The 14,202-nt window shown below is 38.3% G+C and overlaps 2 protein-coding genes across 3 annotated transcripts in view; both read right to left on the bottom strand.

Annotated features, from left to right (window-relative positions):
• LOC146471512 (uncharacterized) overlaps window positions 1-751 on the bottom strand; it is a 32,060-nt gene extending 31,309 nt beyond the window's left edge. Inside the window, exon 1 of the mRNA XM_085119982.1 lies at window positions 647-751. Within this exon, the coding sequence (XP_084976108.1) occupies window positions 647-716 (70 nt within the window). The 5' untranslated portion in view covers window positions 717-751. The remainder of the gene's footprint in view (window positions 1-646) is intronic.
• Window positions 752-6,352: 5,601 nt separating this feature from the next.
• Window positions 6,353-14,202, bottom strand: part of LOC146471511 (uncharacterized) — a 30,776-nt gene continuing 22,926 nt past the window's right edge. The window contains exons 17-20 of one of the 2 annotated variants that reach the window (XM_085119986.1): window positions 12,235-12,354; window positions 10,959-11,093; window positions 9,299-9,544; window positions 6,353-7,152 (exon numbers count right to left, since the gene is read on the bottom strand). In XM_085119986.1, the coding sequence (XP_084976112.1) occupies window positions 6,845-7,152; window positions 9,299-9,544; window positions 10,959-11,093; window positions 12,235-12,354 (809 nt within the window). In that variant the 3' untranslated portion in view covers window positions 6,353-6,844. The remainder of the gene's footprint in view (window positions 7,153-9,298; window positions 9,545-10,958; window positions 11,094-12,234; window positions 12,355-14,202) is intronic. The other variant, XM_085119985.1, reaches the window with a different exon arrangement.

Below are 14,202 nucleotides of genomic sequence, written 5' to 3'. Positions count from 1 at the left end.
GAAACACTATATTTGGCCATTTTTTGCTTATGTCTATCAAATTCGAGTTCTTAATTTGGAAATGTGGTTTGACATGTCGATTCAGTTTGGAATTCCAAACAACATTTCTGACATCAACTAGACAAAATTCGATTATGAGTTGAATTTGACATTCGGTCATATATCTGCTTCCCTACAGCGCTCGAAAATACTGTGCAAATGCGATCAAAATTCCAATTCAAAGAAAACGCGCATGATCAAAATTTAAAGAACACACCCCAGCCATCGTTTTTTTGCATAGTGTCAAATATAATGCAGAATTACCGAGAAAGAGTTACGAGTAACAATGTGTTGATTCTACAGAAAACAGTTAAAAAATGACTTAGATAACTGAGTTTCTGACGAGGATGGAGATAGTTAATATGAAAAACGGGTCTGTGTAACATCATTTGCATTTTGGAAAACAAAAAGAAAAGCGTGTTTCAACATAAAGGCTCTACAAAATATTGTTTTCATGAAACTCGCCTCAACGGATAAATAGGAAGATCCGCGTTAATTTTCGCTGCATTAATGTTTTGTGTCGAAATGAAAAATGGAGCCATTTCATACAACGCTTTTTAACAGAAACTGCCTACAAATTCGTGATAAAAGATTTTTGGCCGCTTACCTTGAATGAAATACATTTGCAGAGAAAGCACCTGGACGGCGAAGAAAACGAAGACTTGCTTTGCTTGCATCTTGCTTCTTGTACTGCTAGCTCTTGCTGCAACCTTTAACTGATAGCTCAGTGCCTCTTGGGGCCCTTGGCACCTCTATTTAAACGTTCTCCTCCGTGGAATGAGGAAGGTAATCCTGTCCACGTGAAATCACTTGTTAACTCACGTGGTGGTTTCAGCGCTGACAGCTTATAAGAAATGTCTTCCTGTGCTGTCATCTTGTCATTGGTCGTTATCAAGGAAACAGCCGCTTCATAATTGAAATGGGAAAGATAAGGAAAGAATTAACTTTTCTTCAAGTGGGTGAAAAAGGGTTGCCTTACTTGATATCACGTTGAAAGTATTGCAGAGTTAAAATAGCGTTCTGGTGCTTCATAAACTACACTCTCTCTGAAAGACTTTCCTCTCCCTGGTCTAAGTAGGTGTTAAGCTTACAGTTTAGAGCTCAGGTGCATAACTAATAAGGCAGTTCCAGTACAGATTTTTTCCCCCACGTTTTGATGCTTCCCTAAAACGGATACATTTCCCGTAATTAAATTTAAGAGATATTGATCAGGGATAACGCGTTTACTAGTCACGAGATTAAAGAGTTTTTTAAACTTTTAAGAGTTTCAGAGCTACACTGGATCGGAGAGCTCTTTATTTATTGCCTCATAGATACCAATGACTTTTCCTTTTCAGAAAGTGGGACGTTTTTTCTTGAAACAAGGCTGAAATAAATTTTTAACACTTGATACCACATAAAAACCTGTTTTAGATAAATTAGACGATGTTACACGAGATATTTGAGAAGTAAAACGATATACAATTTCTTTGTTGCTAAGATACATACTCACGAAAAAATAAAGGGTTCATTCCTTGGAATGAGGAAGGGAATTAAGTGATACTACATGCGCTCAAACGAGGTGAAAGGGTTTTAACTTAAGCTTTAAAAGCATTTTATATATATATCCTAAATTTAATCGCCTTTTAATAAAAATAATAAAGTATTGATTTCTCAGAATGAGGAAGAGAAGGTGAAGAGTAATAATCAAAGTGCAAGCCAAGCGTAATGCTGCTGAGATTTTCGAACTCTCGAGCCGCGCACCATCCCTCTCAAACACACTGAAATCTTTAAGTTATCCAACTAAGAAAGCATTCCGCACGGACCAGGTATCTGCTGAAACGGAAGTACAAAGACATCATCTGAAATCCGCGTAAACTCAGTATTAGGTAGAAAGATAATATTTTCAGCAAACAGCTGTTTGGTAAAACGCGGTCGGGGATTGAAAAGTGCGAGGAAAATCCTAAGTAAAACCTTCTCTAAGTACTTTCAAGGGGCGATACAAGGCTATTTATCGACGCAAGTGCAACATATTTCACACTACTGACTTAAAACTAACAACAAAATGTCAATATATATGTTAAAATTTGAAACGTTTAAGAGACGACGCCTGTCGACCGTTTGTGCCGTCTGTGCTAAGAGGGAGGTGGTGATGGGGTTTATGTCGAAAGCCTCGTAAAATGCCCTCGTTAAGGCAATTTTAAATACCAGTTAGTGTTAGGTCGTTGGAAAGTAGAAAAGCGACTGAGGAGGGATCGGGCTGCCCTTCTAACCCCACCCCTGCTTTTTGTTCTCCCTGAGATATCTGTTCATCATCCCAGACAGAAATCACTGGGTCTCATTTTGAAGCCCGTCTTTGTGTACAGCTTCAATTAGTTATAGTTGGAACTAGTTAGGCAATAAACTGAGATGATTATAAAAGAAACGTACAGTCAATCAACGCGAGTTATGAGATAGTAGGAAAATTAAACCAGCTGATCGATTGCAACTGAGATATGCTAACCCAGGCAACAATAACTGGATGTAAAGACACTGAACAACGGGAAAAAACAGAAAACCATTTTCAGGAAGTAAAGTTGGCTATCAATGTGCTTTTGTCTTAAATTCCTTACACATATTTTAAGGTAATGAAAAATATCCCTTTAAACAAATAATGGATTGATTGGTGGGAACGAGAAAGACTCATATATCAGAAGAAGAAAATATTTATTTTGATGGAATGAGGAACAAGATATCAAGTGATACACGCTCGCTCATATGGGGTTAAAGGGTCGTGCATTAATGGGCTATTTGTGGAATATCGAAATTAAAAGATCTTTGCGCGCGCTGCCGCCAAAATCATGGATTAAGTAAATGGATTTAAGAAGATGTCAGGTGAATCCACGTCTGCTTAAACGAGGTTAAAGGGTATTTTGCTCGCGTGCAGTTTTTTTTTTTTCTTTTTTTTTTTTTTTTTTTGCTTTGTCAACAAGCTGAGCTGCTTCGGAGCGCTATTTATTGGTAAGATACCTCAGACAAGAGCCTGCTACAGTTACTGACTATGACTTAAGCGGAATGTTTAATTTGTCCCATGAACCTAGTTTAATGTCCTTAGGCCCTACGAGTCGTCTTTAGCTCAGTGGTAGAGCATCCGAACTAGTAATCAGAAGGTCTTAGGTTTAACTCCTGATAAAAGCACTCCCGGCACTCGGATTTCCTTTCCCGAGTTTGCCTGTGTCTCTCACTGAATAATACACCATTCTCAAAGCGATTGCTGTTTGGTTGTAGCCTGCCCGGCGGTAACTGTCACGCACAATTAGAAAGCGCCAGTGCCGGTATCGTGCACTTTACCTGTGGATTTTACTGCAGGTTGACGTTTGTGTTTTGCCATACAAGGCGATACTTGATCTCTCTGTTATCATAGTGTCTGGTTTTCCAATAAACAGTGAAAGGGCCGAATGAAATTTTTACGGATTGTTAGCCCTTGTGTTTACTAGTGATGAAATAACAAGCGCGTGCGTGAGAGCTCTCTGTCATTAAAAACGAACGAAAGCTCAAGTTCAAGCAAAAATATGAAGTATTTGCCTCCAACGAAGTTTTCTGCATTTGTACACCTCGTTTGTAAATGACGGACGGGGGGGGGGACCGGAGCCGCGATCCTTGGCCAAGAGACGTTAAAAGTTGTGCAATTTTTTGGCTGCGCAGAAACGGATGTATATATTTGAAACTGATCCTGACATTGGCAGTAAAAATTTTGAGAACCACGTCAGGAATTTCTTATGATTGAAGATTGCGTAAGAGGAAAGAACCCTCCATCAAAATCGAGGTACACCGTTTTTGCTTCTAAAGTCCGTAGCTTTTCAAATCATATTGGTTTTGGTCATTTATGACCTGAAAGCTGAGCCAATGAAAGTTTACATATCCTTTTTAGATCGGTATCACATCTAACATCGGATAAATTTACAATACTAATTTAATTAAAATCAAAACAATTCGTTGATGAATTCGACGTTGACATCACATAACACGGAAAAATGGACAAAGAAGCCTCTAAACCAGAAAGCAACAAAAAAGTACACTGAGCTCCGCTTGTGTAAGTTCACATGTCGATTCAAGGGTAACACAAATGTACTGTTTCATTTTCAATTTTTTACCGCAGTTTGCTGAAAGTTGGTGCTCAACATCTTATGTGTTCTAAGATTTTCATGCACTGTTACTAAACTGACCATAATTAATCAGCATGATCGGATCTTTCAGGTGTTTCGAGTTTTAAGGAATTTTTGGTCCATCCGGCGAGAAAATCTCAATGACAGTATGTTGTTTTCAAAGTTTAGGTCTAGATGTCAGGAAAAAATGAGGTGTCACAATCATGACGCCACCATTCCGTTGCTATAGTAACATCGATGTCACCCCGACCTACTTTTTAAATATTTTTTCATCAATCTTTAATTAGTGTCAGTGAAAAGGGTACTTAACCCAACGCGGGATCTCTGACGGTAAAGAATCAGGCGTTCAAAGTTGGTTAGCCACCTTAACATAGACCGATTCGGCTAACCCAATGTTGTACCCAATTCAGATCCCCCGGAGTTAAGATTCTTTGTTTATTGCATTTGCATTATAATGTAGCATTCACATTTAAATGATATGGAAATACTTGGAACAAAACAGGCCCAAAGGATTTGAATTGGGTACAACATTGCGTAAGCCGAATAGGTCTATTTGTGCATGATTTCATGAGATGTATCATCCCATTGAGTAAGCTGACCCTTCCGTCTGATTTGCTGGAGTTTGTAAATCAATTGAAAAGGAAGGAGGAAAACTCGGTAAGACTGTAAGCTGGGTTAATATGAAGTGAAAGCAGCTTTAATGCTGTAGCAGACAATGATAACCTTTTCATTTTTGTTCGTTTTTTGTTTGTTTGCTCTTGTTTCTTGTGTTTGCTTGTTTGTGTTTCTAATTTGCAAGTGCTATCTTAAAAAAAAAATTCTCGCTGTCTAATAAAGGGCTCAGATGATGGAGTTCTATAATTGAGAACATATTTAAGATAAAGAAACTAATAAGGTTTTCAAACAACAAGTTAGAGATATATCATAGAGAGATATATCATCCCATTGAGTAAGCTGGCCCTTCCGTCTGATTCGCTGGAGTTTGTAAATCAATTGTAAAGGAAGGAGGAAAACTCGGTAAGACTGAAAGCTGGGTTAATATGAAGTGAAAGCAGCTTTAATGTTGTAGCAGACAATGATAACCTTTTCATTTTTGTTCTTTTTTTTTGTTTGTTTGCTCTTGTTTCTTGTTTCTTGTTTCTTGTGTTTGCTTGTTTGTGTTTCTAATTTGCAAGTGCTATCTTAAAAAAAAATTCTCGCTGTCTAATAAAGGGCTTAGATGATGGAGTTCTATAATTGAGGGCATGTTTAAGATAAAGAAACTAAAAAGGTTTTCAAGCAACAAGTTTATTAACAGCTGCTCGGTACAATACATTAACTGCAGTACTTTTGATTAAAGCAAATGATGTATAAGTTACAACTCAAGAATCATACTTAAACAAACACTAAGCCGCTGATGTATAGAGCTGTACAACTTCACGCTCGTAATTTACACCAATTAAAACAAAAGAAAAAGTTCGTAACAAAGAACAGTAAGATACATGGCAAAATAACAATACAAAATCAAGTATCATCCTCAAGCGATTGTCGATTAATTCTTTCTAATGAGCTACGTTCCTATGCACTTAACAGGGACCTGACCCAACGGTTCATTTTAAAGAAAATCTAAAAGTTTCCTTACGTGAAATGTCACCTTAAACTTGAAACGCTGGAAAACTTCCTTTCGTTTTCGTAGAGCCTAATATCTCGTTAAAAATGCTAAAAGAAGTCAGCTAGCATTTTACGTTTCCTACAACTTTCTGCGACTTAAATTTTCAACCAAAGCATCCGAACAGATCAAACCGTATTAACTTATAAAGAAATGGCTCTCAAAGGCCACAAAAAAATCTGGGAACATAGAGCACAACATTTTAATTAATGTACACATTGGGTGGCCCTGACTTAATTAAGCTTACCTTATAATTAACTCTTGGTAAAGGACTACAATTTCAAGCTTCTTGGTTAAACTAAAACGCCTGACTAAAAATTAACTAGCACAAGGTAGAATTCTGATGTTTCGTACCTCAATATTCTACCACTGTTCACCTATATTTCAAAGAATAATTGCATGTTTATTATTACGAGTAATTAACGACCGAATTAAATTTTGAAGAATTAAGAAACTAGAAGAATCAAAACTAGTGCATTGACACGTAAAAGAAAATTTTGCTCCCTACTTTGAATTCGTAGACGACATTAACAAAAGTGCGCCGCTTTTTTACACTGTAACAGAAAATTATAGGAACACAAAACGTCCTTTTTCCAAAATCCTCAAGGTGGCTGGCGCTAGTGTCCATTACAACAACAGCAAACATTAATATTGGTTAACAAGTTATGGTCACTTTCTCCACATAATGGATTACCATAGCAACAGTATAACCGGTTAAAAACAGCCCAAGTTATTTTTATTACAACTCAAACGATATCGGTGACCCCAGTTTTTGGTAGGGAACTGTAATCAACATGTTTAGATACAATTGTTTGCAAAGTTTAAAAACATTCTTCCAGAGGGGTTCAGAGCCACCTTAAAAAATACTATTGTTTTATTCCGTGCAAACGTGGAACTCGTATTCAGGAAGGCGTCTTAAAAGATTCCTGTTTTACTTTTAATTAGAATGTTTGTGAGAGAAACTACACCACAGCACTAAATCAATGGATTTCAAACTTAAACTGAACTGATGCGGTTTACAGGACATTCAAGCTTAAGCAAGCACTTCATAGTAAACCTCTACCTCATTTGGACAGAAATTATAGCTTCCGGTCCAGAGATAATTGTCGCAGTAGGTACTGTAGTACATATAACAATTAAAGTAAGAGTTATAATTGCTATTAGCATAGTCTGCAATATGAATATCGTGTCCATTACCAAAGGTTGGACCATAGTAGTAATATGTGTAGGTGGCGCATTCCTGACTAGTGCTTACGTCGTTTTTAAAGTATCCATACCCATAATAGTTTCTCAGTGAGTATATGAAGGCGTTTGACGAGTACAGATATTGTCCACCAGACCCTGAAAGAAAATGAAAGTTGCAAAACGATTAAATATCAATTATATAAGGTAGTGACCGCGACTGACCTTATTGCAAAATGTATTGATTGATCGCAGGAAAGACACGAAATCAGGGCCGTTGGATATAGAGGATATTCCACGGCGCCGCAAAGATATTAATTATGTTTTCGAGTGGTCAGAAAAACAATATTTTAAGAAACGAGCGGCGAGAGTGTTAAAATATTGTTTTTAACTCGAGAAAGTAAAATTTATAACTTCAAGCCAGCGGGTAATTTTCTTCTTAGTTTAATTCTGATAGACAAGAAAATATATCACTGACTGTTTGTACAAACAAGCATGAAAAACAGCCGGGGAAATGACGTCATCAATATCCTCACTAGAGAAGATATGAAAAATACGCCACTCAGATCCCGGATGTAGTTTCGTATGAATTTTACGAGTGACGTTTTTTCAAGTAAAACACTCATGTCTTTATAGTAAAACAAAATTATAGTTTTCTATGCTTATAAACAGGGTTGGAAGGTAAATAAAAAAATCATTGTTTCGTTTTATTTTATTTATTTATTTATTTATTTACTTCCCACTTTGATGTATTGTTCTGACGCCGTGGGATGGTAGAATTTATTAGCAGAGTTTTGAACGTTGGGGTAAAATGAAAATAGGTAAGAATTTTCATTTCATGGGACTCTTTCATGTCCTAAACTTCACTGAAAACAATGACAAAGTTCAGTTATAAAACTTCATTGAAAATCATGAAGGAACACAGGTCAACTTACACAGGTAAAAGTTAGCTACAGTAACCTGTGCACAGCCCCTCGCTCTCCCAAAAACAAGTTCCCGCACCCCACCACCCCCGATTTTGTGAGGAGAGTGAGCAGCTGGGCACATGTCAGAGGTATAATGTACAATGTCGGTCACGTGCAGCATTTCACAGGTCAGATGAGAAATCATTAGCGAATTTACAATATTCATAGTAAAAGCCATTTTAGAAGGAGAATGTTTTTGATTTTGTCTTTTCTTAAAAAAACGGAGGGGAAGATAATGCGACCAGTTGGAACAAGACAGGGATTTGTTTCATAGAATTATGGACCAAATTGAATTAAATTATGGCATGTCTATGTGTCTTCTATGGCCATTCAGCTTGATTGTTTTTAGTCGCCATACCCCATATAAGTGCACACCCTCGTGACCAAGCATTGGTCACGGGTGTGCACCAGTGGGAAGTGTCTGGTTAAGGAATCATAGCGTGTAGGATAATAGACTTCTTGCACGTGTAATATAAATAGAACGGCACTCAATTAGAAATAGAGTTTAAAAGCCTTTAGATCTTTTGCAGGTCACCAAATTTTTCCGTTTGCTGTCTTTTGGAAACTTTAATTTGGCGTTTTGACCATTACTGCCTCTTGGATCTTTTAGCATGTTTAATTTAACGTGTTTTGGAGGATTTGATAAAGATTTAAGAAAGTCTCCTAACCGTTTCTTGTTTTCCCGGCTTATAGCGAGGTTATTTCATTAGATCTTGAGTTGTTTTTGAAGAACCATTCAAATTGAACTTGTTGGCTCAGTTTAGCAATTACCGCTGCGTTGATACCTCCTTCCACTGGTTGCGGCAATCAGGGGTGCTTACCATTTACGCAAACCACCCGGATGGAAATTTTCGGCATAAATACGAAATGATTTAGCTTGTCTTAACAGAAGATAGATAACATACAAAATGCATGAACATCAGTTTTGAATCCTAAAAGGAAATATAAAAATGCATCACTTTGACCAGAAGCCCATAATTTCAGAAGTACTCCAAATGGAATGATGCGTACCATTTGATTTTCCAACTGGAATTTCCGGGTTTTCCATGTAAATGGTAAGCACCCCTGAACTCAGATTGACTTTTAAGAAAACACACAAATTTCAATGCTCGCCTTTTACGTTTTTTTTGCCCCGTACTTTTGTTAAAGTCGCAGTTATGATCGCTTTACAACCAGACGTTTTAAATGTTGGCGTGACGTTAGATGACGTTTAGCTGCGCGTTCAGTATTTAGTTAGAAAACAAATCTCGGATGTGTTGTCCAAAGAGAGCAGAACTTAGAACGTTTAGCTAAGGCTTAAACAGCACTTAAGTACTAATGTAGCATTCAGTTATACTTACATATCCATGAATTGTCCGTATATCCTCCAAAAATGTAATAGCTTCCAACGTGAACAATGGTTACTGTGGGTCCCTTGTTATCACACAGGCTGTGAAAGGTCGATCCAGCCCAGCCATCACTCGTAGCCCTCCAGCAGCGCACCCAGTAACTTCTGTCTGGGCTCTGTAAGCGGGAAAGAAGCCAGGAATTCAACTGCGACATCATGCTGATATCACCCGCCAAAATTATGGAATCATTAAGGCCACCTAAAAACAAGTAAATAAAATGAGGCAGGTATAAATAATCAGTCTGTAATGCATCAGTCTGCGCTTATCTTTATTCAAAACAAGCTTATTCACGCCAAACTAAATGTTGGATAAGTCCTATTTCTCTGCAGTATTGTGGCAGTGGCCGTTTGTTCTGGGGATCTACTAGGAAGTTTAAGAAACGAGGACGGCAACGGTAACGAGAACGTCATTTAAAAATATAACTTCTCGTTTTTGTAACTCTTTCGCAATCGTTTAAATTTGTTTAACTTGGAAACTGCTGGCGAACTCTCCAGGAACTAAATTAGTATGAACGACGTCAAAGTAAGGAAAAATAAAGAAGATTTTGCGTCATACGCTCCCGTTCTCGAGAAAACCTAAAATTTGGTCATTTCACGTTGTTGTTTTGCAGAGGACGGCAAAGAAATGTACCAAAATGTAAAACGCACGTGCAGAGCGATTGTTTTTGCTCATTAACCCCATTGTTTTGTGGCGTTGTGGTTACCGTTGCCTTCCTCGTTTCTTAAACTCCCTAGTCCTATCTCCTTTATGTCCTCCTTAGATGTAGTTAAACGAGAATTTATTGTCTTTGCTGGTGAGCTTATAATTGAAACGAAGCAACAGTGTTTTAAGGTGAAGATCACGAGGCCGTCCGATGCCTGTGGAGAGGCTAACGCCCGATCCCCAGACCGGACAGGGTTGAATTGAAACATGCCCGGTTAATCAGTGGCCGGGAACGGGGATGAGGTCTGTTGAAAGATTATCCCCAAGACACAAGCCGCATGCATCAGTGATTGTGGGCGCATCACCGTAGGTAACGGTGGGCTGACGGTAGAAATGGAGACAAGGGATGTCTCTTTTTCCCTCTCGGCACTTCGTGCCTCGCTCGAAAAGCTTCGCTTTTCCGACGTCGCCTTTCCGCCAACGATCGTTTCCCCACAGGCGACTCATAGCTGGCGTAGGGATAATCTTTCAACAGACGCGTAGTAAAATCTAATGACGCTTTGTTCGATCACGTGTATATATATCAACCAAATCGGTTTGCGCCGCAATTTTCAAGGAATTTAGCCGGAATTTACATCAAATTTTTATTCCTCTGCGCTGTGTCTCATATTGAAAAAAGGTACCAAGAGCTGATCAGGTCACCATACACCTTTTACTGCGATCCGGGATCACAGTAAAATATTTAACATAAAAGGACGTAAGGAGAGGGTCGACTGTAGAGCAAGATCTTCTGCTTTGCAGTGGAATAATCAGTGGCTAAAATTTACCATCTCTCCAAAATAGAAGTAGGCGACTTCAGCACGCTTAAATGTTCGAGATGTCATGATTGCACTCAGAGAAAGAGTAGGGCTTAAACAGGTGATGATTCAGCTCTGTCAGTGAAAGTGCAGGAAATAGTAATGGGACTTACGATAAAGGTAGCATTTTTTTCCGTCGCCAATGTGATGGGAATCCTCGTCACAAGTGCAGGTGAATGAGCCTGCGGTGTTAGTGCAGTTTGCAGAGGCGTCACAATCATGAGTGTTGAGTGAACATTCATCCAAATCTGAAAACGAAAGACATATCAGGAATGACATACATCAGAAGTGCTAAATTATGGATTTAAGGTCGCGCAGGATCCTTGCCCATGAATAAATTCATAAGCCAGATTATTATGGTCGGAGGTGTTTGCTCCTAAGCCTTCACATCTGTAAATTTCTCAAGTTGATTTCGCTGAAAATTGGAAGGGATGTTGGGAGATGATGGAATTATCATGATCATGATTGTCGTTTTCCCGGGGCGAATCTCGCAATACCACAATGGTTTACCTACTAAAGTTGGAGTTACCGAAGAGCGTCTTTTAGTCCAAGTTTTCAGCTACAAACGCGTCCAACGTTAAATAATTGCATTACCTAGTGGCAAATTTCACAGTTTCAATTAGACTCGTTGAAAGGTATTGGGTTTTCAATTAGTAAGGCAGCATTTAGTTGTTACCAACAATTGACGAGAGTAGCACAGGACAGGGCAAAATGGAGGAAGGCACGACGGACTACCGTCCTATGATGACTGGGCCTGCCCTTAGGCACACAAAAACAAGTTAAAATGTGAAGAAAGGACTTTGCAATCCAAGAATTCGATCTTCTTTATGTAAAATTTTTTTCACAGTTCCGCTCTGTTACAGTACAATAGAGTACACTAACTTTACGTCTTTCGTGTGTCATGAGTTGAAATTCTATCTCCACGAGGAAAACGTTGATACCAAACTATCTACACACTCTCCCCTCCTGACTAAGTGCAGTTTTGTACCAGATAGCAGGGCATGATGTGACGGCAAGAAACCTCTTTTCTGGATATAAATTGACCTTATACGAAATATGAGGTGGATTGAATTGACGTTTTCTCTGCTTCACCATTATTTCATTTTACGGATCACCTATGTATTGTCACTAACTACAGTTACGCCTGAACGAATGTAAATATATGAAACATATATTTATATAGTTCAGCCTGACGTCGCTTAACTATAACGTCGCTTAGAAAGTGAAGTATGGTAGTTACGACGTGTGCATGCATTGAGGAGGGGATTGAAGGAGCTGAGCCAACTAGAAAATCTTCCTCGTTGTGTCCCGAATTAATTATAAAAACTTTGCTTATTTTAAGAATTGAAACGAATAGTTGAGGTCTAAATAGCTGATCAAGCACAATACCGCGACAGGTGTATCCGTCTCCTGAGTAGCCACTGTCACAGACGCATGTGAAAGATCCGTCTGTGTTGTGACACGTGGCGCTGCTGTCACATGTATGACCTGCAGAACATTCATCGATATCTGGGAAAGTTAAGAGAAGAGGAACAAAACTTAGGCAAACTTTTACCCTTTGTGCAGACATATTTGTATAGTGATTATGACTAAAATCCTCGCATCACCTTAATCCAGCCTGCGCTTTTTTGAGTTCCCGAGCCTGGGTGGGGGTAGGTTAGGGAAGCATTTCCTCGTAACTTAAAGAGCATTAAGGGTATGGCACTTAAATCTGGAAGGCAAATAATAAGTCAAAAACTATTTCTTTTGGAGTCCTCAAAGTGGGAGTATTACGTTGTATGATCATGATTATTCCTAGTCGCCATCTTGGATCCATCATCTTAGATCTTTCGGATTCTACAAAACCTCTGAGAACCGTTCAAGTTGACCCAAGAATAATCGATACTAAAATGATGCAGAAATGCAAAGGAGACAACGATACACTTGAAATGTTTCACAAAAAAGCTAAAAAAAAAAACTACGTTTTTCGAAAAACGTGACTGTCAATATTTTTTGTTGTCATGAAACGGCTTCAAGCCACGTGAACATATTTAATCGCCAAACCAAATCATTGTGAAATACATTTTAGTCAGAAAGCTTAATTTGGCATAGTTCGCTTTAATATTAAAAGAACGATGAATGCAATTTCATAGTCAGCGATCGAGGGTGATGGTGAGGAATAACTTTAACCCATCCATTAATGTCCGCGCATTTCCATTGGACAAAACACGTCTCTTGGTAAAAAATCGCACGAGGGCTATTAGGCGATAACAATCGTCCGATCTGATAACACTTGCCGTTTTATTATTTGTTTTTTCAAAGAGAAAAACAAAGAAAGAACGTCACAGTTACAGGTCTTTGTTGTAAATCTAATCATTTGTAAAATCAGTTTGACTAAATTAGCTTGAATTTATTTGGTTTCAGAAATTAATTGGAGGACAATGAAATCGATTAACCCTATTCTGGAATGCTGGTATGTTGGATGATAATGCCCTCGTCTCAAAGTGCCCCTGGGACAAAAATTTCATTTTCCATCTTTTTGCATTTTCGTGTAGAATATGACCTTCTTACTCATGTTACCAAATTTCAATCCTTTACGGCGATTGAAAGTATCCTTTTTTTTTAGCCTTTTTATTCGAGATTTCACGGCCGCCATTACTTTGCCTTGTTCCGGAAGTTAACAAGGCCGCTTGCTGCAAATTACAGGAAGTGACGTCATTGGCTCAACACGAAAAATTCCACATAGCTAATTTTCATATGGATTCTACTTCATAAACTGTATTCTGCTGTTTTTTAGTTCGCAACAGCAAGTTTTATTTATTTTTTATTTGTATTTTTTCTGATTAAAAGATTTATTTACACTGGTCCGTACTGTACTGGTAAGATGTATGGTTAGGTGGTGTATAGTGGTGGCTAAAAAAAAGAAAAGCCGAATAAATGTTCCTAGACCAAATATCTTTTGGAATCCATTGTTTTCAACGGAAGATATGAAATGTATGCAAACGTCAACAAAGTACCTGATCTACTGAACATCAACGAGCATTTTTGTATTTAAGCAAAAGTTAATTACAACTGGCTCTTTTACAGTGCTTTCTTTCAGTCAGTGTAACATGTCCCCTAGTAATTCTTAAAGCAGGGAAGAGAAATAAATGCATTGTCCGTCCTTTAAAACTTAGTTTGATCTCTTTGTAATAAAGGCTAACTTCGCAAGTTGATAAAATCCAGTAGTACGGCTAGCCGAAGAAAAGAATAGTCTGTACATGTGTACTATGCGGAGTAGAATTTCATGTGACGCGCAAGCCTGTCACAGTCGGTTCACTTCTCCTTTTCGCATGAAGCTTGAAATTCCTGAGGTGAAATCCTCTTAGAATTCTGACA

Source organism: Pavona decussata, unplaced genomic scaffold (genome assembly GCF_977016875.1).
Source record: "Pavona decussata unplaced genomic scaffold, jaPavDecu1.1 SCAFFOLD_102, whole genome shotgun sequence".
Taxonomy (NCBI): Eukaryota; Metazoa; Cnidaria; class Anthozoa; order Scleractinia; family Agariciidae; genus Pavona; species Pavona decussata.
This window is presented reverse-complemented; position numbering and strand designations above follow the sequence as displayed.